We start from the raw sequence: 23,148 nt of genomic DNA on the forward strand, positions 1-23,148 counted from the left end.
TTCTTTGTGGTGTTTAACTTGGCAAAATAACTTCTTTTTCTCTAAGAAGAGACGTATATTGGGAGAAGAATGGTAAGGTAGGAGTGAGGGTGTTTATTCCATGTTTTAAGGGCTTACTCTGTAATGTGCTGTTGCAGTTGCTGGACTGCTGTGTACTACAGCAGCTGTTTCCTTACATCAAGCTTATACATAAGATGGAGACCCAGTATCCATGGCATCGGTTATTGTGAGTATTAAGTGAGAACAGAAGTAAAGTTCCTGGAGATATGATGGCAAAAATATAAAGTAACATACACAAAGCTATTCATTGCAGCACTATCTGTAATACCAGTAGATTGGAAACAACTCACGTATCCATCAGTAAGGGAATGGTGGAATAAACTGGTAAATCTATACAGTAGAGTACTGAGCAGCAGTAAAAAAGGAATGAGGGAGACTCTACATACTGTTTGGAGAGAGCTCCAGGATATGTTAAGTGAGGAAACTAACACGCAGAACACAATGTATAGTGTGTTTCCTTATCTAAGGGGTGACACGTAATATATACATTTGTCTATATTTTAAAAATGGAAGGATAAACCAAAAACTAATGGAAGTTGTTACCACTGGGGGAAGGGAAGGGATATGGAGGAAACTGGATTTCTCCGAGTGTACTATGTTAATGTGGTTTTCTTTGGAACCATATAAATGTCTTAAATGATTGCAAAACAATTGAAATGGGACAGTAGGAACTCAGTAAGCCGTCATTTTCTTTCATTCTTCATACCACCAGGTATCTTGGGTAAGGGATTTGTATCTTATTCCTATTTTTTCCTCATTCTCAGTCCTTCCAGACCTGATTTCCATCATATTTAAATCTGTGCTCAGACTTTCAGTAACTAGAGCAGTAACTAGACCGAATCCAATGGCCTATTCTGTTCTTTGCCACATTTAATCCTGTTATATCACCCCCTTCTCTGAAGCTCTTACGTAACCACGAACTAAACTCTAGGAAAGAAAAGGTGAGCCTAGCTCTCTCGTTCTCTTGCATCATTCTCATTCATGTAACGTACATACAAGGGCTCCATGCTGGTGGCCGCTGAAGATGCAAAGATGAGCAAGGTGGTTCTGCTGTCTGATCATTACCGAGGGGGTAGACTGACACATAGGAAACAAAATATTTTGGGGAGCGTAAGGAAGGGTATCTAACCTGGCATGGAAGTCCTGGCATGAAAACTTCCTGGAAAAAAAGTGATACTTGAATATAATCTTAAAGGAAGGTTAGAAGCTTCTCAGACAAAGATGAAGGGAAGCTCATTCCAGGTGGATGGGATGTTTCTGAGCAGAAGCAGAGATTGACGAGTAACATGGTATGTAATTCGCTAAAGCTAATAACACTGTTCTGTGCTGGAGGTGGGATGAGGTCAGAGCCAGTTAGGGAGCTCCCAAAGATCAGTGCTTCTCAGCCCTTTTTCACATCAGGGCACAGAACCATTTCAAGCAACACACTGAGGTAAAGAGAGGAGGGTTCTTTAGGCTCGAGGCTATTGGCTTAAGAATTCTAGCGATCCCAGGCCCTGCCTAGCAGTCCAAAGTGCTGAGGGAATTAATAACTGAGCATCATTGTCAAGGCACACTGGTTGGGAAGTTGCTATCCATGATGGGAAGCCACAGTAGGGATTTAAGCAAGGGGATGACAAATTGGTGTTTTAGAACCATGGTTGCACTGTAGAAAGTAGATGTGGGGGAGATGAAGACTGGGGGCAAGGTAACAAGTTATGCATCTGGCAACAATTCAGGTGAGAGATGAGGGCTAAATGAGGGCTGTGACAAGTAGGGAAGGAAAGGGAGAGATGCAGTGGGGAGATATTTAAAAGGCAAATTAGGACTTGGTATTAGATAGGATACAGTGAATGAAGGGGAGGGTGGCATCAAGGATGAGAGTATGCAGCAGGAAGAATTTAGGGGGGCAGGATAAAAACGATAGGTTCAGTTTTGGATATGCCAACTTTGAGGGGTGTTGTGAGATATGCAGGTTGGGTCGTCTAGTGGATGTCTGATTCCATATGTCAAAAGCTTGGGGGAAGGACTTCTCTGGTAGTCCAGTGGCTAAGACTCTCCGCTTCCACTGTAGGGGGCATGGGTTCGATACCTGGTTGGGGAACTAAGATCCCGCATGCGGCATGGTGCAGCCAAAAAAAAACTTGGAAGATTAGATGTGATATTTCACATCATGACTGGATGCCGGTCTTCTGAGTCATAATGGGACAAACTGACCTCGTAATTTCAGAGTTCTGCTGTATGTGGTCATAAGCTGAGGTCCCAGGAGCACTTGGAACCCGGCACAGCACTGAAGCAGCCCCAGGTGGTGGGAGGGTTTTTTCAGTCTCTGTGTCCTTTCTGTCTTCAGGTTACCTATCAAATGAATGGACTCTTCTGAGATCTCACTTCCCCGACCAGGGATTGAACCTGGGCCACGGCAGTGGAAGCCCAGAATCCTAACCACTAGGCCACCAGGGAACTCCCCCTATGCGGTATTTTCTGCTGTTATCTGATATCGTGTTGATGAATTCACACCATGGAATAAATTAGTGCCTTTGCTGAATTCCCTACTTCTCTCTTTGGAGCCACTTTTTTTCTCAGGCATTCATTCTCAGAATCTCTGAGCTTTTCTTCGTTCAGTGATTCTTGAGTGCCTCCACTACTCACTGAGTTTGACTCCCCTAAACTCTCCTTTATCTCTCCACCCTCTGGTTCTTTCAGACTCTAGTACTCAGCAATTCTCTGAACAGAGCTAGTATTGCTTGTACACTTAGGTACTTCAGTTTGCACATCTGTTTGTTTTTTAGTGTTTGCCCATCCTCTGACATTTTTTCCTAATTGCCCTCCCCCTATGCATGAAATTTTAATATCACCAATATTCTGTGTCTCTGCATATGTACTATGGCCCTTTGGAAGGACATAAACATTGTAATATCTAAGATTCCCATCCCTGAACCAATTTTTGACTTCTTGTGTGGGGGGGGGCGATACCACCCCCATTGAGAATGCATGCTCCAGACGATGGGTTCTCAGTGTTTTGTAGGTCATGGGACAGTCCTTTGAGAATATGACAAAAGCTGTGGACCCTACCCAAGAAAAAATACATACATGCATATATATCCAATATCCTGAAGCAAAAATTCCAGAAGTTTCATGGATCCCGGTCTAAGTATCCCTGCACTAAACTGAATCCCTTAAGAACCTTTAATGAATCTCATTCTGTTAATCTCTATCTCCCGAGAGTGTTGAAAGGTGCCTAACATATACAATAATTGTAAAAATAATGGCTAATATTTATTGAACTTTTACTATGTGCCAGGTACTGTACTAAGTGTTTTGTATGCATTATCTCAATTAATCCTCAAAACAACCCCTTAGGTAGATTTTGCTGTTATGCCAATTTTAAGATCAGGAAACTGATACTAATTTACTTGACCAAGGTCACATGCTAAGAAGTGGTAGATGAAGTAAGATCTGTCTGAACTCCAGAGCCAATTGCTTAGTCACATTATACTATTTTATATTTACTGAATAAGTCCTTGTTGAATGAATGAATTTTTTGCTTTGTGACTTACTGGCTTTATATATAAGCTATCCCCTCTCTTTAACTGGATTATAAGCTCTTCAAGGATAGGAATTTTGGTGCTTCACTTGTTAGCCTCTCTCACTGGAACTTTATGGTATCTTAGAGGGGCTGTCACTGACCTTGTTTTGTCCCTCTTTACACTCCCCATTCTGACAATCTCGTGTGCTTGGAGTGGCGTGCGTAAAAGCAGTGATAGGATATAGATGGGTGGCTGATGTTGAGGAGTAGCCATTTAAAAAAACTTTTTTTGGCATGCCACACAGCATGTGGGATCTTTAGTTCCCTGACCAGGGATCGAACCCGTGCTCCCTGCAGTGGAAGCACAGAGTCTTAACCACTGGACTGCCAGGGAAGTCCTGAGGAGTAGCCAGTTTGATAGGTAAGTGGTGAAAGAAGCTACACCACGAAGTAGTATAAGGCAGTGGTTAAAAACCCTGGAAAGCTCTGAAACCCAGAGCTATGAAGCCAGAGACCTATATACTGTATGAATCTACTTATATAAAACTCTAGAATAGACAAATCTAATCTACGGTGACAGAAAGGAGATTAGTGGTTGCCAAGGATGGGGAGATGGACCGCAGAAGGGCACAAGGGAACTTTTAGGGGCAATGTTCTTTATCTTGATCAAAAGGTTGCTTACATGGGTGTATACATTTGTTAAAACACATGGAACTATACACTTAAAATGGATGCATTTAAAATGAATAAGAGCTCTGCATCTATATTGCCTTGGTTCAAATCCTAGTTTTGCCACTTTTGAGTTGTGTGATTATATCAAGTTACTACTTAACTAATCAGTGCCTCAATTTCATCTGTAAATGGTGATCATCTCATAGGTTAATGAGGAGGTGGGGTGAGTTAATCAATGTAACTGGTCAGAAAAGTGCCCAAGTCAGGTAAATGCTCTAACAATGTTAACCATGATTACTGTACACTTATTGATCACCTTCTGCTCCATAATTTTATTTCCCACACCCAATTTAAGCCATTTGTGGAGGAGAGCTGTCTGGTGGGGGGAGGTAAGAGCAAGTCTAGACTAGTTCCCAGCAGTGGCAGCAGGACTCCCAGTGCCCAGGTCCTCAGATGTGGGCATGTTGGAGGCACAGCAGGGAGACCAGTGAAGGTAAAGCAGAGTTGAAGCCTGGGAGAGACCTAGGAAAGAGGGTTGGAGGGAGCAGGTAGGGGCCAGAACATGCACAGCTTTTTAGATCTTGGTTAGGAATTTGGATTTAATTTTTAGTATAATGGGAAGCATTGGAGGATCTGAGGAAAGGAGAATGAAAAATCTCATTAAAGCTTTTTTTAAAAATTTGCAGTATAAAATACATTCAGAAAGACACACAGATCTTAAGTGTATTTTTACATCTGTATGCACCCTTTTAGCCACCATTTAGGTTTAAATGTAGCACATTCCCACCATGTAACCACTATTTTCTCTCACAGTAGATTAATTTGCTTTTTCTTGAACTTTACATAAATGAAATCATAAAGTGTGTACTCTTGGTCTGGGTTTTTTTTTTTGCGGTACACGGGCCTCTCACTGTTGTGGCCTCTCCCGCTGTAGAGCACAGGCTCCGGATGCGCAGGCTCAGCGGCCATGGCTCACAGGCCCAGCTGCTCTGCGGCACGAGGGATCCTCCCGGACTGGGGCATGAACCCGCGTCCCCTGCATCGGCAGGCAGACTCTCAACCACTGCGCCACCAGGGAAGCCCTGGCTTCTTTTGTTCAATATTTTGTGAGATCTTTTTATGCCGTTGTATATAATAGTTCTGTCTTTTAAGTTTGTTACATAGTATTTCCTATATGAATATACCACAGTTTGTTTATCCAGGTTTAACCATTCTTTGGCTGCCACAATTTGTTTATCCAGGTTTAACCATTCTTTGGCTGATAGACATTTGAAGTTTTTGACTATTATGGATAAAGCTGCTATAAAAATACTTGTCTTTTTATGGGACATACGCACTCATTTCTCTTGGGAGCATATTTGTTGGATCAGATTTGATTTATTTTTAAAGGATCACCCTGACTGCTGAGAATAATGGGTTTTAAGTAAGCAAGATTGGAAGTAGGGAAACCAGTTAGGAGGCTGTTGCAGTAGCTAAGGAAGGAGATGATGGTGGCTTAGACTAAGGCAGTGGTGGAGAAGTGGTAGATACAGAATAGATTTTGAAGGTAGGGCCAACCAGACTTGCTGATGTAGGGAAGAGAGAAAGAAAGGAAACAAGGATGACTGTAAGGTTTTTGGCCTGAACACCTTGGTAAAAAGATGAGGAACTCGTTCAGAAGTTTGTTTATGGTCTGTTAGGTTTGAGATGGTTTTTAGATACCCATGTGATGATGTTGAATTGACAGATGGTGATTCTGAGTTTGGTGGAAAGGTCTGGACTGGAGATAGAAATGTGGGAATTAATAGCATATAGGCAGCATTAAGGTCCTGGGTCTACCTGAAGTGATCAAGGAGAAGAGAGAGTAGGTGGACGCAGAGACAGGCCCGGGACTGAGCCCCTAAGGAACTCTAATGTTAATGGACCCAGAAAAGGGGCCTGTGAAGGAGTAGCTGGTGAGGTGCATGGGTCCTTGGTTCTAGGGAAAAATGATGGTCTTTCCTCAGAACTTGAAAAGTATATACAACCTTTCTCTCTAAGAGTACAAGATTTCTATTTTAGTAATGGGTAAGTAGAGAGTATGCAAAGTAACCTTAAAGAGAAGAGATGGCTCCCTGCCAGCAGGACTTGGCTATGACCTAATTGAAAATATTAACGTATTTCAATAAGGAATATGTCAACCTGAAGAGAGGTCAGCAGTGAATGCTAGCCAGTAAAGGGAGAGTCCATGAGGCCCACGTGGGCACAGCCTTTCCAAGAGCCATCCTGGAAAGAGTGCCTTAACTAGCAGAGTTAGAGTAGTCCAGGAGCATTGGCAAGGCTGCCCATAGCTTAAGAGATAGGGGTGGAGAACCGTAGCCAAAGAAGAGTTTTCTGAACCCATTGGCACGACTCCTTGCTGGGGATGGCCAGATGCCATTAAAGATACAACTACTCCTGTTCAGTTATGTCATTGTGCATTTATATGTTGACATTATTATTCTGATTTGGTTTAAGGGAGAAAATGTGCTGGACATGCAGACATGAGTTTTCCTTCAGTCTGAGTGACAGTTAAATTTCTCACTGTAAATTATGCTTATGTATTATGGTTTTATATTTTAGTAAATTATAAAGTTTGTTGGCAAAAAACAGTATTTCCAAGATGTAGCTTTGGAGTATGCGAAACTCCAAAGGCCCACATCCTTGTCAGTGGTAAATTCAACACCACAAATGCCATCTGTCAGGTTGCTTGGGACACAGCCTGCCAGCCCTCTCCATGTAACATATCCCAGCATTTTGAAACCTCCATGTTTAGGAAAACAGAATCACATACTATTAAATATAAAAGGGATCCGATACAGCATCTAGTCCAAGACCCTCATTTTCCAGATGAGAAAACTGAGGTTCAGAGAGGCAGAGAACTGGACCAAGAGCCCATAGCTTATTGGAAGTGAGAACCCAAGTCAGAGCCCCTGGTCAGTGTTCTGTGTAGATAACCCAAGACCTTACCTAGAATAGGTAGACACATTCAGTATGAACATCCCCAAAGCACCCTGCTCCTGCACTCTGGAGCAAAGATTTCACCAAGTGGTATGACTTGGATCTCTAAGCCCAGGTTACTGGTACAGGGGCAAAGGAAAGATAAAGGAAAGAATTGAAACCAATTCACTCCTTCTTGCCCTGGAAGCAGAAGTGTGGTGTGTGTGTGTGTGTGTGTGTGTGTGTGTCACTCCTTCTTGCCCTGGAAGCAGAAGTGTGGGTGTGTGTGTGTGTGTGTGTGTGTGTGTGTGTGTGTGTGTGTAGTAAGTGGGGAAGAGTACTGAGGGAGTTCTTTTTTGAGTCATTGGAGCAAATAAATGGAAAGGGAGATGCCCACTTGGTCAGGCCTGTTAAACCGCTTCAGCTTCTCCAAACTCTGCTGTCGCCAGCAGAATGGAGGACAGGGAGGTCTGCATTGGAAATAATCTGGACTGTTTCTGGAAGGAGATGGCAGGGATCCAGGAGTTTCTGCCTCTGGCAGTTCGGGATAGAAACCACACCTTGTTATTCCTGCTTCCTCTAAAACAGCCAGGTAAACTTTAAGTGTGAGCACTCCAGATTTAGGAGAGGGTTGTGCAAAGGAGTTTGGCTAGGAACCGTGAGGAAGGGGAAGGGAGGCGATCTGAAGTAAGAGAGAGCCCCTGAAATTCATCGGTCCTGCCATTCTGGGATTGGGCCGCTGAAGAAGGGGCTTCCTCGTTCACCATCTCCTTTTTTGTCTTCCCACTTGCCTCCCTGATACCAGTTTTACTTTCCTTAGATCCTTTAGTCTTTAACTAGAAGGGGCTGTGTGTCATCTCCAGCTGTCCCTGTGACAGCCCCGCTAGCCCCGTCAACACTTCTCCGCGGAGCCCCGAGTCCCTCCCCATCCTCTTTTCTTCTTCCACCGCCCCCCCCCCCAACAATGGTCTCTCCCGATGCTCAGAGGCACTGGGGGGTGGAGGGGGAGGGCGGAGGCGGGGCCGGAGCCTGCTGGGGGGCAGGTCTGCGCTGCCGCTTCCCCTGGTACCCGGAGCAGTCGCCGCTGCCGCCAGCCTCACGGCCGGGACCCCCGCCCTCACCCGGACTCCCTTATCCGGGGGACCCAGCCCAGGTAAGACCCCTCTCTCAGTCTCTGGGCTCCACCCCGCCCCGGGCAGAAGCATCCTCGCCTTGCCTTGCAGCCATTTTATCCTCCGATGCTTTGCTTGTGGGAAGGGTGACCGTCCCTCTTTAAGGCTGAGGGAATTGGTGGTGGTTTGAATGGACGTTTATTGTGGTTGCTGTGCTGATCAGAGAAGGAGAGAAAAAAAACATTGTCTGTATGTGTGTATGTATGTATATATATATATATTTCATATATTTACGTATATATAGGGAGGAGGGGTGTTTTTCTCTACCTTAACCAAGTCTCTACTACCCTCCTCAGATATTAACGGGCTGGGGGTTGTAAGGTGGAACAGGGTTCCTTCAAACTCCAATTCCCAACTCATCTTCCCCCGCCTCCTTGCCTCCCCCCAGGAGTGATAAATGACCTTGGCTGGGGCCAGAGAATGGATGCTGCCTCAGTCTGTGCGCCTGGACTCGAGTTGCGCGGGGGGGGGGGGGGTTGGAGGAAGGCAGGAGAAGGAGGGAGGGAAGGGAATGATGAACGGAAGCGCTGGGTAGGTAGAGGTGGTAGATGAATAGGCTGAGGGGCACGGATGGCGGGGGATGGAGGCAGTTGCTCCGGGGTTGGGGGGAAGGGGTGTTGAGTAGGCGCTCGTCCAGCAGCAGAATCAAGGGTGAGGGGAGGCGCTCAGAGAATCGGTTCAGTCAGTTCTAGGGGCTCGTCTCTTACACCAGAGCGGAACGGGATGGGGACGGTCACCGCAGATGATGGCAGGGGCAGTCTCTGCGCGTGTGCGCGTGGAGTTCTCCCCCTGCGCCCCTGCCTTTCCGTATTCCGTCTTGGGCATTCTCAGCTGACACCTTGATCTTCTTCCCTCAGATACTCCATCTTCCTAACCCTAGGGTAGCATGTAGGGAGGGGAGGTGCAGCCTTGGCTGTCCTGGGGTGGGGACCGAGGCTCAATAACCCAGCTGTAATGGGGAGGGGTGCTCCAGAGCCTCCCCCTCCATGGATGTTTTGATAAGTGACTGCTTCTTGATGACCTTGTCACCTGGGCTAGGGTGGGTTGGGAAATCCAGGTGGCTTCCAAAGTCAGGGGTTTTGATGGGGGGGAGGGGGCTTCTGGACCCTCCTCCACTTATCCAGGACTGATTCAGTTATCCTGAAAGGAAGCTTTTGCTCAGAGTCTCCCCGCCCCTCCATCCTCTGCAGAAAATCTCCTGGGCACATTTTCCGGTCAGGTGAAGTCAGCCAACCTTAAAGGGCCCTGTAACCCTGAATCTTGTCTCCTTTAACCCCCACCTCTCCGAGTCCTGTCTCCTCTCCCACAGGCTTAGCCACCCTGTGCTGCTTTGGGGGCTAAAAATAACACCACTTCCTCACCAGCTCAAAGAATTTGTCTTCCTTCTGTCCATCCTGACCTCCTGGGCTTGTTGGCCCTGGGGGAGCTAGCTGTTGAGCCATCATATCCTGCTGAGGCTCTGGGGGCCTTCTCTACCCTTCCCGTACCTCTCAGGGGTGGATAGTGTTAACAAACAAGGGGCATGGCTCCTGGTGGGTCCATCTGCCTCCTTCAGGGTTTGGAGGGAGATTCTAGTTGGGAAAGAAAGGAGAGGCAAGCAAATTGCATGCACGAAGGGGATTCCACTGTTCCCCTTCTTTCATGGGGGATGGTTTGGGTCCTGAACTGCAAAGAAAAGAAGGTGATGTAGGGGTCACTGGTTCTGGTCATCGTGGTCCAGTGCCCACATCTGACCTGAGGGGTAGGACTCTGCTTGCCAGTGCTTCTTTCTGAACTACATAGCATTACTTACCCTCTTTGCCAGGGCCATCTCGTGTGTGTGTGTGTGTGTGTGTGTGTGTGTGTGTGTGTGTGTGTGTGTGTGTGTGTGTGTGTGTGTGTGTGTGTGTGTGTGCGCGCGCGCGCGCGTGTGTGTGTGTGTGTGATATTTAATGAGGGCCCTGGATGGGTGGGAGCAGAAGGAGGCAGGACGTTTTTAGGGGAATGATCTCTGATCAGAATCTAGTCCTGCTTCCTCTGCTTCTATGAAGGAAGAGGGGGTTCTCCTATGCCTGCCTCTGGAGGGTGACTTTTATGGTGGGGAGGTCCAAGGCCCCCTTCCTTCTACATCAGCCTCCTACGCAATGCGGTATTTATGGACTCCCTTTTCCTTGACTCCTGGAGGAGGAGCAGAAAGGATTAAGGGGGATTAGGAAGGGAGGCCATAGGGGAATGAGGTGCAACTATAGACCTTAGACCCCCATGTTGGAAATGTATGTGTTTGATCAGTCATTTCCACTCCCACCCCCACTAGTGAAAGGGGGGCCTATTTATGACATCCTGAAGGAAGGTGGCAATAGCCAGTCATCACCTCTTTCTTAGATTTTGATCTGCCTTTTTTTCCATGACCTTAGGTTCCGGATCTCCCTTTTTGTGAGTCTTCCATTGTTTGTCTGGAGGGAGACAGTGTGGGTCCAGCTGCTGGAATTCGTTTGCACACAGACAGAGGGGTCTTGGGACTCTGTTTTGGGAGGATACAGTAGCATCCAAGTATGACTCCCCTGCTTTGCCCTTGCTGCTTGCTGCTTCTTTCACATTTTTCAATCTAATAGGAAGGAAGGAAACTAATAGAATGTCTGTTGTGAGATTAAATTCTCACATCAACTTGGAGAAATAGAGATTGTTATCCCCAATTTAAATATAAGGACTCTGAGGCTTGGAGATGTTAAGTGACCTTCTCAAGATCAGTTAGTAAATGGCAGAGCTGGGATTTCAACTTATGTCGTGTAACTGTCATGTGCTTTGCACTGAACCAGCTTTCTCCTTGCCAGTATCCCTTTCTGTTGCTCACCCTAAAGAGCACCCACAGGGCTTTTGTTCTGGCATCTTGTGAAGGAGTAGAGGGCATCTCCGTACATTATTATCACTGTGAAGAGTAATAACTAATATTTATTCATCAATTTTTACGTGCCAGGTATTATGGTAAAGAGCTTACACACATTATGTCATTTAATCCTTACTTTTCCCTGCTTAAATAAGAGGTAACTAAGGTTTGGAGGTTCAGAGACATGCCCATGGTCACTTAGCTAGTAAGTGCTGAAGCAGGAAGTCAAACCCAAGTGTGTCTGACTCTGGAAGCTGAGCTTTCACCCACTGAGCTATGTTGGGAGAAGACCCCTCCCTGTGAGGCCTATAAACATGAAACCTGAGGGAAGGACTGTGGAAGCCCCACCTTCAGATGCCATCCGTGGGCTGAAGGCAACAGGTTGGAGGACTCAGTGCTCCTTCTCTACCTTCTCCCCAAGCTCCACCCCCAGTAAGAAACCCAGACCAGACTGGAGTAGGGAGTTCTGGTTTCTCTATTTCCTCTGGTGTTCTTGGCAGGTGCGTGGTAAAGCAAAAGGTCTGATCTTGATGTGGGGCAGGGGGTCGTGAGACGGGTTCTGGGTCGATGACTGTAACTTTGGAGCAAATCCCGTGGGTCTAGTCTCCAAGGTCAAAGTAAGGGGGCTTATACTGAATGGCCCGTAGTAGGCCCAGGTAGTCATCTCTTTTTACCGAGTGGGACTTGAGGCAAGGAGACCATCTCTGTAACACATGGCCCAGGTGGGGCTCTGTGTCAGCAGGAGCTCTTTGTTGGCCTTCTTCAGTGTCTTACGCCTCACAACCTCCTTTTTCTCCCTCTTATTTTTTTCTAGATCTCCAGAAGCTCCTGGAAGAGAAGTAGCAGCCTTTTCTGAGTTATCCTGGCTCCCCAGCTTAGCCTCCGCAACCTGGCTCCCCCTCCCCTTCCTGTTCCCCCTCTCCCCTTCTCCCTTCCCAGTGCACCCAACTGAAGTGGGTGTGGGCCAAAGCTCCTCTCCCTCCTTTCCCCTCCTAAACACACACTGGCCAAGCCCTATATTCTCCTATTCTGTGCCCAGAGATACTCGAACACACTTCATCTAAGTAACAGGGGGACGGGGTCTTTCTGACTCCACAAGTCCTTGAGCAAAATCTGAATAAGGAGTGTAGGAAATCTGGTGAAGTAGTCCCAAAGCCCCATCATGGAAGAGGGTTTCAGAGACCGGGCAGCTTTCATCCGTGGGGCCAAAGACATTGCCAAGGAAGTCAAGAAGCACGCAGCCAAGAAGGTGGTGAAGGGCTTGGACAGAGTCCAGGATGAATATTCCCGGAGATCCTACTCCCGCTTTGAGGAGGAGGACGATGATGATGACTTCCCTGCCACTGCCGACGGCTATTACCGCGGGGAAGGGGCCCAGGATGAGGAGGAAGGTGGCGCGTCTAGTGATGCCACTGAGGGCCATGACGAGGATGATGAGATCTATGAGGGGGAATATCAGGGCATCCCCCGTGCAGAGTCTGGGGGCAAAGGCGAGCGGATGGCAGATGGGGCACCCCTGGCTGGAGTGAGGGGGGGCATGGGTGATGGGGAGGGCCCCCGTGGGGGCCGGGGAGAGGCACAGCGGCGGAAAGAACGGGAAGAACTGGCCCAGCAGTATGAAGCCATCCTACGGGAGTGTGGCCATGGCCGCTTCCAGTGGACACTGTATTTCGTGCTTGGTCTGGCGCTGATGGCTGATGGTGTCGAGGTCTTTGTGGTGGGCTTCGTGCTGCCCAGTGCTGAGAAAGACATGTGCCTGTCTGACTCCAACAAAGGCATGCTGGGTAAGATTCTCAACCAGCACTCTAGCCCCGTCCTGCCCCAAACTCTGGAAACACTCCTGTTCCTGAGAACTGCTCCTGTCCTCACCACTGGGCTCCCAAGGACCCTGCTCCCAAGATGTCCCCAGAGGGTTCAGGGTTCCTCTGCAAACTCTCCACCCCCACCCCCTCCTCTGGGGGTTGGGTCATGGTGAGGTTGCTTATGCAAGAGAGGCCTGAGGGAGGGCAGCTGGGCTGGGGCTTGGGCCAGTGGTTGGGTGGTGGTCTGCTTAGTTCTGCAGGAGGTGGCCATGGTGGGATGGGCCCCCATTTAATGTTTCTTCAGAGCCTTCCCTCTTGTTATCCTGATCCATTCCCCTTTGGGGGGGAACAAGAAGTCAGTATCCAAATTCCTTGGTTTACATGAGGAGAGTCAGTTTGGGGTGGTCGGGGGAGGGGAAGAATCCTCGGCCTTCAGCCAGAGAAGCTGGTCACACTTGCTCTTGGTTAGCCTTGGGAGTGTTCAGGGGCCAGCGATTGGTCTTTAATGGCCCTTCCTGATGGGGACCCAGAGGGAGGAAGTCCCCTAGATTCACTCAGAAGGGATCAGGTCTTGCTCTGTCGCCAAGTTGCCATGAGATCTTGGGCAGTTCCCTTCTCCCTGGGGCTTGGCTTGGGCCTGGGTAAAATGTAGAGTTTGGAGTAGATGACTTTTAAGATCAATTCCAACTCTGATTTTATGAAGGAAGTAAGAAACAGGAGAGTTTTAGGACCAGAAGTATTGGAGCTGGAAAGAGTAAAGGATGGATTTTGTGCATGGGATTTCCTGGGAAGATTGAAGCAATGGAGCTTCTTTCCCAGGAAACATAAGAGACACCTCTTGCTGCTTTGAGGGCATCACGGCAGAGAGAATAGAGGGGACCCTGGGAGGGTTTGAGAATCTAGGCAGATCCATTCCTCATTCCAGGCAAGCCAGAGATGGGGGTGTCATGTATGTGTGTGCGTGTACATGTGTGTGCGTGACAGCAAGAGAGTGAGAAGTAAGAGCGAGCAAGAAGGAATGAGGGAAAGAAAGAGGAGAATTCTAGGGATCTCCCATACCTGCATCCCTGCCTTTGAACCCCTGGCCTGCAGAGATGGCCTTCCATTTTTGCTCACATAATTCATCTTCTCTCACTTGCTCTCATCTCTGGGTAGACTTAGCTTCTAGAGGTCCTTCAGATCCTCCATCCATGCTCCTGCAGTTTCAGCTCATTTAAATATTTGGCAAGTGGAAGAATTGAAATGTGTCTGCTCATACCCCTTCTGCCCCTGTTTTCCTCCTTCCAGGCCTCATTGTCTACCTGGGCATGATGGTGGGAGCCTTCCTCTGGGGAGGGCTGGCTGATCGGCTGGGTCGAAGACAATGTCTGCTCATATCGCTCTCAGTCAACAGCGTCTTCGCCTTTTTCTCATCTTTCGTCCAGGGTTATGGCACTTTCCTTTTCTGCCGCCTCCTTTCTGGCGTCGGGTGAGTGTCCACTTCCTAAGCCCCTGGAGAGCAGGGCTGGGTCTTGGTCACTGTTGTATCTCTAGGGCCCAGCACAGTGCCAGGCACACCAGATGCACCTCAAATATGTGTGAGTTGAATGAATGAATTCCTTCCTCTTCCCACCATCTTCAGGCCAGCTTCTCCCTGTCCAGGACCTGTCTACTGCCTGTCCAGAATGCCATTCCATGTGTGGTTCACTCCTGAGTCTTCCACCCTATGCTTTAGTTCCATTCTGAGCCTGGCTCCATGAAGAGGCCTAGTGGGTCTCAGCTTCACCCCTGGGTACCTGTAGACCCTTGAGTTATCCCCTTCCCAGAGTCTAAATATTTCCTACATTCAGTAACAGACCTTGTCAATACCCCCACCTGCCAGAACTCTGAAGTCCTGACCCACCCAACTCCTACACTTCCTCAGCCACCTGCATGTACTCTCTGCATTGTCTCCAAGCTCTCTTCTGGCCTGCTCCCATATATGTGCCCTCAGTTGCCTCTTTGCTCTTTTTCCTTTGGGGATTTCCCTTCTTTTCTGTAATTATATTCCCTCCCTTCCAACTCTGTAGTCATCTTCAACATTCAATGTTTGTTCCTTCCCATTCCCCGAGACCTGCCTGCCTGTCTTCCAGATTCCCAAGGATGAGTGCTTGATGGCTGGTGGTGAGGGAGCTTATAGGGCACGTGTGAGAAAGAGTCTCTTTAAAAGGTCCGGAAGATGAAAGGGACTTGGGGATCCAGAGCAGTGGGGCAGGGAGGGGATCAAGAATATGGCCATTTTCCAATGCTGGATTCTTGCAATGCCCTCCAGGATTGGAGGGTCCATCCCCATCGTCTTCTCCTATTTTTCGGAGTTTCTGGCCCAGGAGAAACGTGGGGAGCATTTGAGCTGGCTCTGCATGTTTTGGATGATTGGTGGAGTGTACGCAGCTGCTATGGCTTGGGCCATCATCCCCCACTACGGTGAGCAGCCCCCAGAAGATGCACCCCAGACTCCCTCCTCTCCTGTGCTCCCTGTGGTAGGACCTTCCAGCCTCTGGCCTCTCTGCTGATGCTGTGACTCTGTCCCTGCCAGGGTGGAGCTTTCAGATGGGGTCCGCTTACCAGTTCCACAGCTGGAGGGTCTTTGTCCTCGTCTGCGCCTTTCCTTCTGTGTTTGCCATTGGGGCTCTGACCACACAGCCAGAGAGCCCCCGTTTCTTCCTGGAGGTGAATGCGGCGGGGGCTGGCCTGGGGGAAGGGCAGCAGGGGCTCCTGTATTCAAACACCCACTGTGGGTTTGGTTTGGTCCTATGTGGCTGCTTTCCTTCCTCACAGGGTCCAAGGTCTGGGGGACTTTATCTTGCTTCCTTTGTCTTAGAATGTGTTTCCAGAGGAGTTCTGTGGGTGGAGAAACCATGGGACCTGCTCAACCATGGGTGGCTTAAGGTTTTGCAGGCAGAGGTCCTGGCCCTGGCCCTGACTTTACAGTTCAAAAGAGGATCTACTGCCTACTCCTTCCCCCTCCAACTTTATCTTGATCCAGCAGGGTTAGGATGCTGCCCCTTCTCTGACTACATGCTTGCCCACCATCATCATTTCCCTTGTTTTCAGTTTTCTCTTTCCATTGGACCAGGGGATTCCCTAAGACCTGGGTTAGGACCCTGGATTCCCCCACTCTTACCCAAGTCTGATGATATCTTGCTGTACTCCCGCTTGGGCTCTTTCAGAGTGGATGATGGATGTGCCCATAGGTCACATAGGGGCACATAGGGGTTGGGGGTAGGAGCCTTTTTGTGTCCTGTGATTCCATAAGCCAGGTTGAGGGAGGGGGTCTATAACCCTGGGTCAGGGAGGGGCTAACCTGGATGTGGGGATTGTGTCTGTGGCTCTAGAACGGGAAACATGATGAGGCCTGGATGGTACTGAAGCAGGTCCATGACACCAACATGCGAGCCAAGGGGCATCCTGAGCGAGTCTTCTCAGTAAGCCACAGTCCTCCCCCTCAGTCCTCCAAGCCCCCACCTGGCCCCTCTTTGGATACCTCCTGCAGTCCCCACCCACCTTCCTAGGCAGCTCTGGCCACACTCTCCCTCAGCGAGATCCCTCAGGGTATCATGTCCACCTCCTGCCTCCCATTTTGCTACTGCGGGAGAAACTGAGGTACCTGGAAGGGGTGGAAAGTACAGACTGTGTGACTGCTCGCTCCTTCTCTTGACCCTAGGTAACCCACATTAAGACAATTCATCAGGAGGATGAGTTGATTGAGATTCAGTCAGACACAGGGACCTGGTACCAGCGCTGGGGGGTCCGGGCCTTGAGCCTGGGAGGGCAGGTAATGGGGTATGGGATGGTGGAGAGAAAGAAGGAAGTGGGAGAGATGGAGAGGAAGGCGGAGCTTGAGCCTGGGTGTGGGGGTGATGCGTGAACTGAAGGGAGGTGGTAGGGCAGAAGAATGGGGATTTTTAGGTGCTAAAACTACTGGCTGGCAGCCACTGTCTGGCTTTGTCCTGTTCCACCTAGGTTTGGGGGAATTTCCTCTCCTGTTTTGGTCCAGAATATCGCCGCATCACTCTGATGATGATGGGTGTGTGGTTCACCATGTCGTTCAGGTGAGGAGGTGGGTGGGACGGGTGGTATGTGGGGGATGTGATGGTTTGTGGGTTGGGAGGGAGGTGGAGAAAATGGAAGTGAAGGGGATGAATAATGAGGAAGGTGCTTTTCAGAGCCCCTCTTATCCTCCACCCTATACTTCACTCATTAATCCAACAAACTTATATTACAGGCTGAACAGTATTAATTTCTGTTCTGTGCCAGGTACTCTGATGCGATGGAATAGATGTGGTCCCAGTCCTCATGGAGTTTACATTTTGGTCCAGGAGCTAGAGAAAACTAGCTGTAAAGCAGTGTGATGGGTGCCACGGTGGGGGAAGTGCTTCTGGAACACATGAGCAGGCTTTCCAGCCCAGATCTGGGGTGGGCTGGGGAGGGGATCTAAGTCCTAAAGGATGAATAGGAGTTAGATAGGCTGAGGGTGGGATGGGGAGACTGTTTTAAACAGAAGGAAGAGCAAATGCCTGGGAGGTAAGAAATAATATGGTGGGAGGGTTAGAAGAACCTGAAGTCCCCCAGAACCACAGCAATTGGTGAAAGATGAGATGAGGTAGGAGATGAGGCTGGGGAGGTGAGCAAGGTCCTAACATGAGCTGACTCCTCTATTTCGCCCTCCTTCTGGACTGCGTGGCCCTGATGCTGGAGCCCTGTCTGATTCCATTGCCCTTGACTCTTCAGCTACTATGGCCTGACTGTCTGGTTTCCCGACATGATCCGCCATCTCCAAGCAGTGGACTATGCAGCTCGCACCAAAGTGTTCCCTGGGGAACGTGTAGAGCATGTGACTTTTAACTTCACCCTGGAGAATCAGATCCACCGAGGGGGACAGTACTTCAATGACAAGTATGTGGGGACCTCTGCACTTCACTCCTTCCACCCCTTCTACCCTTTGCCTCCTTTGTGAGTCTGGGGATTTGGAGACAAGGTGTTTGGGGGCAAGGAGCCGTGGTTCTCCTCAGCGCTGCAGCTTCCTGTTACTTCACTAAGGAACTGAGTCTTGGAGGAGGGTTTAAGGATGAGGGGAAAGTGGCTCTCATCATCCTGGCCTTACAGGTTTATTGGGCTGCGTCTGAAGTCAGTGTCCTTTGAGGACTCCCTATTTGAGGAGTGTTATTTTGAGGATGTCACATCCAGCAACACTTTCTTCCGCAACTGCACGTTCATCAACACCGTGTTCTATAACACTGGTAAGGTGGGGTGGCTAGTGGCTGACAGACTAAAGGTTTGGGTGGATCTTGCGCCAGGGAAAAGGAGCCTTCTTCATTTCCTAACTCACTGTTCTCAAGCTGAGCTCTCTGGAGCCTTGGAGGTGGTATGGGGGCCTATTAGCTACTACCAATAATTACAAAAATCTAATGGAAATTGAACATTTTTCTGTGATAAATAGAACATCTGACAAAAACAGCAGGTTTCTTTGCCTTTGGCTAGAATTGAAACAGCTCAGTGTGGTGATATTAATGCATTTTTGAAGAGGGCAAAAATCATTCAAAACAGTGTCCTTGGGAAACAGAAAAACAATAAAAGGGATATTTGGTGGAGAAAAGGGAGTCAGTGCCTTAATCCATTTCTTTAATAGTGATTCTCAAACTGTATGCACATGAAAGGCTGGTTTTGTGAGCTAGACTGAGGTTTCCCACCTCTAAATGGAGTACTGGGTGAGTTTTTCCACCTTGCAGGAAAAAATAATAGATAGGATTTTTAATGATTTTTAATATTTTGCTCATTAATTTATCCTAAATTCATGGCACTGCTACTGCTTGTAGTCAGCTAGAGCAGACAAAAAGAATGAATGGGAAAGAAGCAGACACTGTTAATGAGAAAACTGGGAAACAGCCAGCCACACTGTTTCATTTGGTAGACTATGGTCATTTTGTGCTGTAAAGAGTTCTAGTTCATATGGTGATGTTATCTGATGCTTTCCCATGAGTGTCCTGAATGATTCTGAGAGCCATCCCAGCTAAACCCCTCAAAGGCAGAGCCCTGGGCATAAGCAGTAGCAGCCTCCCTCTCACATCTGCCCTGTCCGCCTGTCTTGGCCTTTGCCCCCAGACTTGTTTGAGTACAAGTTTGTGAACAGCCGTCTGGTGAACAGCACATTCCTGCACAACAAGGAGGGCTGCCCACTGGACGTGACAGGGACAGGTGAAGGCGCCTACATGGTGTATTTCGTCAGCTTCTTGGGGACGCTGGCTGTGCTTCCTGGGAACATTGTGTCTGCCCTGCTCATGGACAAGATTGGCAGGCTCCGGATGCTTGGTAAGGCGGGGAGGCTGGCTGGTGGTGTGTCGGAACTGTTTAGGGGGCTGGAGGAAGGGGAAGGCTGTCACTGGGCTTCTCAGCTTAGTCTGTGGAAAGCTTAGCCAGAAGCTAAGATAGAAGGTTCTGTCTCTCACGTCTTCTGCTTGGGGGTGGCTGCAGGACAGGGAGGGGTCTGGTGGGGAAGCTCTTCTGGGGGTAGGAGGTAGGCAGAATAGCAAGTTCAGGGCACAGGCTTTGAGGTCATCTGTTTTGAATCTCAGCTCCACCTTGGGCAAGTCACTTTACCTCTATGAGCCCAGCTGTCTCATCTGCAACATGGCGGTGATGATAGTACCTGTCTCATGAGGTTGCCTTATTAGCAATGCGTGTAAATCATCAAGTTGCTTGGCCCATAGCCTGCACTGAAGAAATGGCTGGTACTGAATTGTTAATAAGACAATTTTAAGGGAGGTTGGGGATGAGTGGAAAGCCTTTCTTTTGGGTACCTTGGCAAAAAGAGAGTCTCATCCTGGGCTGTGCTCAACGCTGGTCGACAGGACAGTGTGGGCTGTGGCCAGGCTCATGCTGCTTTCTCCTTCCCCGGCTCTAGCTGGCTCCAGCGTGATGTCCTGTGTCTCCTGCTTCTTCCTGTCTTTTGGGAACAGCGAGTCAGCCATGATTGCTCTGCTCTGCCTTTTTGGGGGGGTCAGCATTGCATCCTGGAACGCGCTGGACGTGTTGACTGTTGAACTCTACCCCTCGGACAAGAGGTAGTTGGAGTGTGGTAGGGGCAGGGCAGCAGGTTTAGTGCTCACAGGACAGGACAGAAAAGGGGTGAGGAAGGGGGCTGATTGGGAAAGGCATCTTTAGGGGTAAAAGGGTACATATTCCCCTTGAGTTTCTCCTCTACAAGTTGGTAGCTTTTATATTCACTCCTTGAAGTCTTAACTTAATTTTTTGGTGTCCTTTCCCCCTTGCCTCCCAATTTATCTGTATTCCCTGATGTGCATCCCTCACCTCTCTAATCTCTCCATCTTTCCTCTTCCTCTTGGACACTGCCTGCCGTCTCTCCTTCACTTTCCCACCTACCCACCCTTCCCCCACAAACCCTCCCATGCCTCTTCCCTTTGTCTCCCTCCTGGGCCGGGCCCCTGCATCCTGCGTGCTGCGCTGGGGGACTCCTGAGCAGGACCACAGCCTTCGGCTTCCTGAATGCTCTGTGTAAGCTGGCAGCTGTGCTGGGGATCAGCATCTTCACATCCTTTGTGGGAATCACCAAGGCCGCCCCCATCCTCTTTGCCTCAGCTGCTCTTGCCCTTGGTAGTTCTCTGGCCCTGAAGCTGCCCGAGACGCGGGGGCAGGTGCTGCAGTGAGAGTCTCTGGGGCTTCGGGGGTGGCAGGCACACTGTGAGACCAACAATTCCTTCTTCCCCTTCCCTGCCCTGCCATCCTGGCCACAAAGAGCCCTCATTCCCCGCTCCTGTTTGGTGTCTTAGCCGTGTATTCGTGTGTATGTGTGTGCACGTGCGTGACCCCGTGGGCAGGGACTACAGGGAAGGCTCCTCCATCCCAGGTTTGGGGTGCAGCCCTGTCCCCCACTTCCTCCCACCCGTGACTTTGCCCAAGAGAAGGCTTGGCCCCACACTTCTCCCCAGTGTTGGAGAGAGGCCCTTGCTCTTCCTGGCGCCTGGGACTCTAGAACAGGCTTCCTGCCTTCCCCCTCATTCCCTCTGCCTGGGCCCTGGTGAAAGCACAGGCGTGTGGCTATGCCGGCGGCAGGGGCCTAGTGTAGACCACGGACCAAAAGAACTTAGAGTCGTAAGCCCGTAAAGTGCCCTCTCATGCCTCCTGTTGGATGCTGGGGGAGTAGCAATAAACCTCAGCCCCCTAGCCTCCATTTCCTTCTCAATTTGGGCTACAAGTAAGAAGCCTGAATTTTATGAAATTAGCTTTCTGATTCTTATTTATTTATATATTAAGTTCTGAGGCAGCTCAGCAGGACTGTGTGTGTGAGTGCTTGTGTACATTTATGTGTGTGTGTGTGCGTGCTGTGAGGTGGGGGTGTCGTTATGCTGTCCTCAGATACAAGCCAAGGGTAACTTCAGTGGACACACACACAACCCTGCCTCCCCCAGTACCTCCCCTAATCTTGTTTCTGTGCTGGGCCTGGGTGGGAGGAGCCCTAGGCCAGGCTGGGATAAGAATCCCACAGTCTAGGGAGAGCTGAGGGCACCTGACAAGGTCCATCTCCTCCCCTCCTCTCAAGAAGCACAGGCCTCCTCTGGAATGAGAGGCTCTACCCACTATAGCACAGACAGGCACAGCACAGAAGCCCTCCCACCTCCAACCTGTCCCCTCACAGGCAGGGGAGCAGTGGAGGGAAAGAAACCAGTCATATGGTCCAACCAGCAGATCAAAAGCACAAGGAGCTGGGGCGGGGCAGGAACTGGGGCCTTCCCAGCAACTCCTGTAAAGTGGGAAGAGGTTAGGCAGTAAGCCAGGGACTCCTAATGCAGGGACCAGAAGCCTCAGTCTCCTCATCTCACCCTTTCCACAGGACAGCCCCTGTAGGCTAAGCTGCCCCTGCCCCACCCTACTCTGTGTGGCTGCTTTCTTTGGTGCCCTCTTTCCCCCACCGTAGCTGTGATGTGTCGTAGTTTTTAGCTGTTTGTAAATGTTAAAAAAAAGTTAAAAGGAAAAAAGTGAAAACAACAATAAAAAAAGAAAATACAAATTCACCCTCCTCATGCCGTGTCTGGTGCCCCCCATCCTATGGTCACTCCCATTTTGTAACAATGAACCAGGTGGTAACTGTTTAACTCTTTGATGTCTGTGCTCAAAGGACTGCCTTCTCCAGTGCCCAGTGTACGAGTGTGTGCCCTCTTCCCTCACCCTTCACTTGCTGGATGCAGCCCTCTCCCCTGCAACCCCCTGGAGGGACCCATCCATCTCCCTTACTTTCCTGGGGAACCCTAAACCCAACTCTGTTGATGTAAAAAATGAAAATATTGATGAAAAATAAAAAGGAAACAAATCCTTAAAATCTATGTCTGCTTCTTTGCCTCCACCTACGTCCAACTCTGAGACAGTCCTGGGAGGGGAAGACGTGAGATGGAAAAACAACTCCTCTCTCTCTAAACTGAAGGCCAGAGTAACATGATGCATCACATTTACTTCCTGAGTTGGCCTCTCTATCCTGACCTTTCCACTTCTACAGATGGAGCACCCCCTCAGTCTCCTAGTTTTGAAAACTTGGGGTAATGTCCTACAACTCAATAGCAAAAAAACTAATAACCTAATTAAAAAATGGGCTAAGGACTCGAATAGCCATTTTCCCAAATAAGACATAAAATGACCAATAGGTATATATAAAAAAATGCTCAATGTCACTAATCATCAGGGAAGTGCAAATCAAAACCATAATGAGATACCACCTCATACCTCTCAGGATAGCTATTATATAAAGTGTTGGCAAAGATGTGGAGAAACTGGAACCCCTGTACATTGTTGGTGGGAATTCAAAATGATACAGCCACTCTGGAAAATATGGAAGTTCCTCAAAAAATTAAAAATAGAACTACCATATGATCCAGCGATCTCACTTCTGGGTATTTATCCAAAAGAACTGAAATCAGGATCTTGGAGAGGTATTAGCACTCTCATGTTCATTGCAGAATATCACAATGGCTAAGGTGTGGAAACAACCTAAATGTCCATTGACAAATGAATGGATAAAGAAAATATAGTATGTACATAACAATGGAATACTTGCCAGCCTTAAAAAAGAAGGAAATTCTGCTATGATAAACCATGAGGACATTATGCTAA

At 48.8% G+C, this 23,148-nt stretch overlaps 1 protein-coding gene across 1 annotated transcript; it reads left to right on the forward strand.

Annotated features, from left to right (window-relative positions):
* Positions 1-8,182: 8,182 nt before the first annotated feature.
* On the forward strand, positions 8,183-22,363 carry SV2A (synaptic vesicle glycoprotein 2A). Its single transcript, XM_030846477.2, has 13 exons — positions 8,183-8,327; positions 12,024-12,993; positions 14,299-14,479; positions 15,302-15,453; positions 15,566-15,699; positions 16,365-16,454; positions 16,694-16,804; positions 16,993-17,081; positions 17,761-17,925; positions 18,136-18,269; positions 19,132-19,338; positions 19,931-20,090; positions 20,510-22,363. The coding sequence occupies exons 2-13, from the start codon at positions 12,372-12,374 to the stop codon at positions 20,691-20,693; spliced, it is 2,229 nt and encodes a 742-aa protein (XP_030702337.1). The 5' UTR covers positions 8,183-8,327; positions 12,024-12,371; the 3' UTR covers positions 20,694-22,363.
* The last annotated feature ends 785 nt before the right edge of the window (positions 22,364-23,148 follow it).

Source organism: Globicephala melas, chromosome 1 (genome assembly GCF_963455315.2).
Source record: "Globicephala melas chromosome 1, mGloMel1.2, whole genome shotgun sequence".
NCBI classification, from domain to species: Eukaryota; Metazoa; Chordata; class Mammalia; order Artiodactyla; family Delphinidae; genus Globicephala; species Globicephala melas.

What these genes read in the sequence shown, in the direction of transcription:
- SV2A (XM_030846477.2), top strand. Translation starts at nt 12,372, where the DNA reads ATGGAAGAGGGTTTCAGAGACCGGGCAGCTTTCATCCGTGGGGCCAAA. An exon ending in ATCCTGAGCGAGTCTTCTCA is followed by an intron (nt 16,455 to 16,693) that starts GTAAGCCACAGT and finishes TCTTGACCCTAG; the next exon opens with GTAACCCACATTAAGACAAT. An exon ending in CACCGTGTTCTATAACACTG is followed by an intron (nt 18,270 to 19,131) that starts GTAAGGTGGGGT and finishes CTTTGCCCCCAG; the next exon opens with ACTTGTTTGAGTACAAGTTT.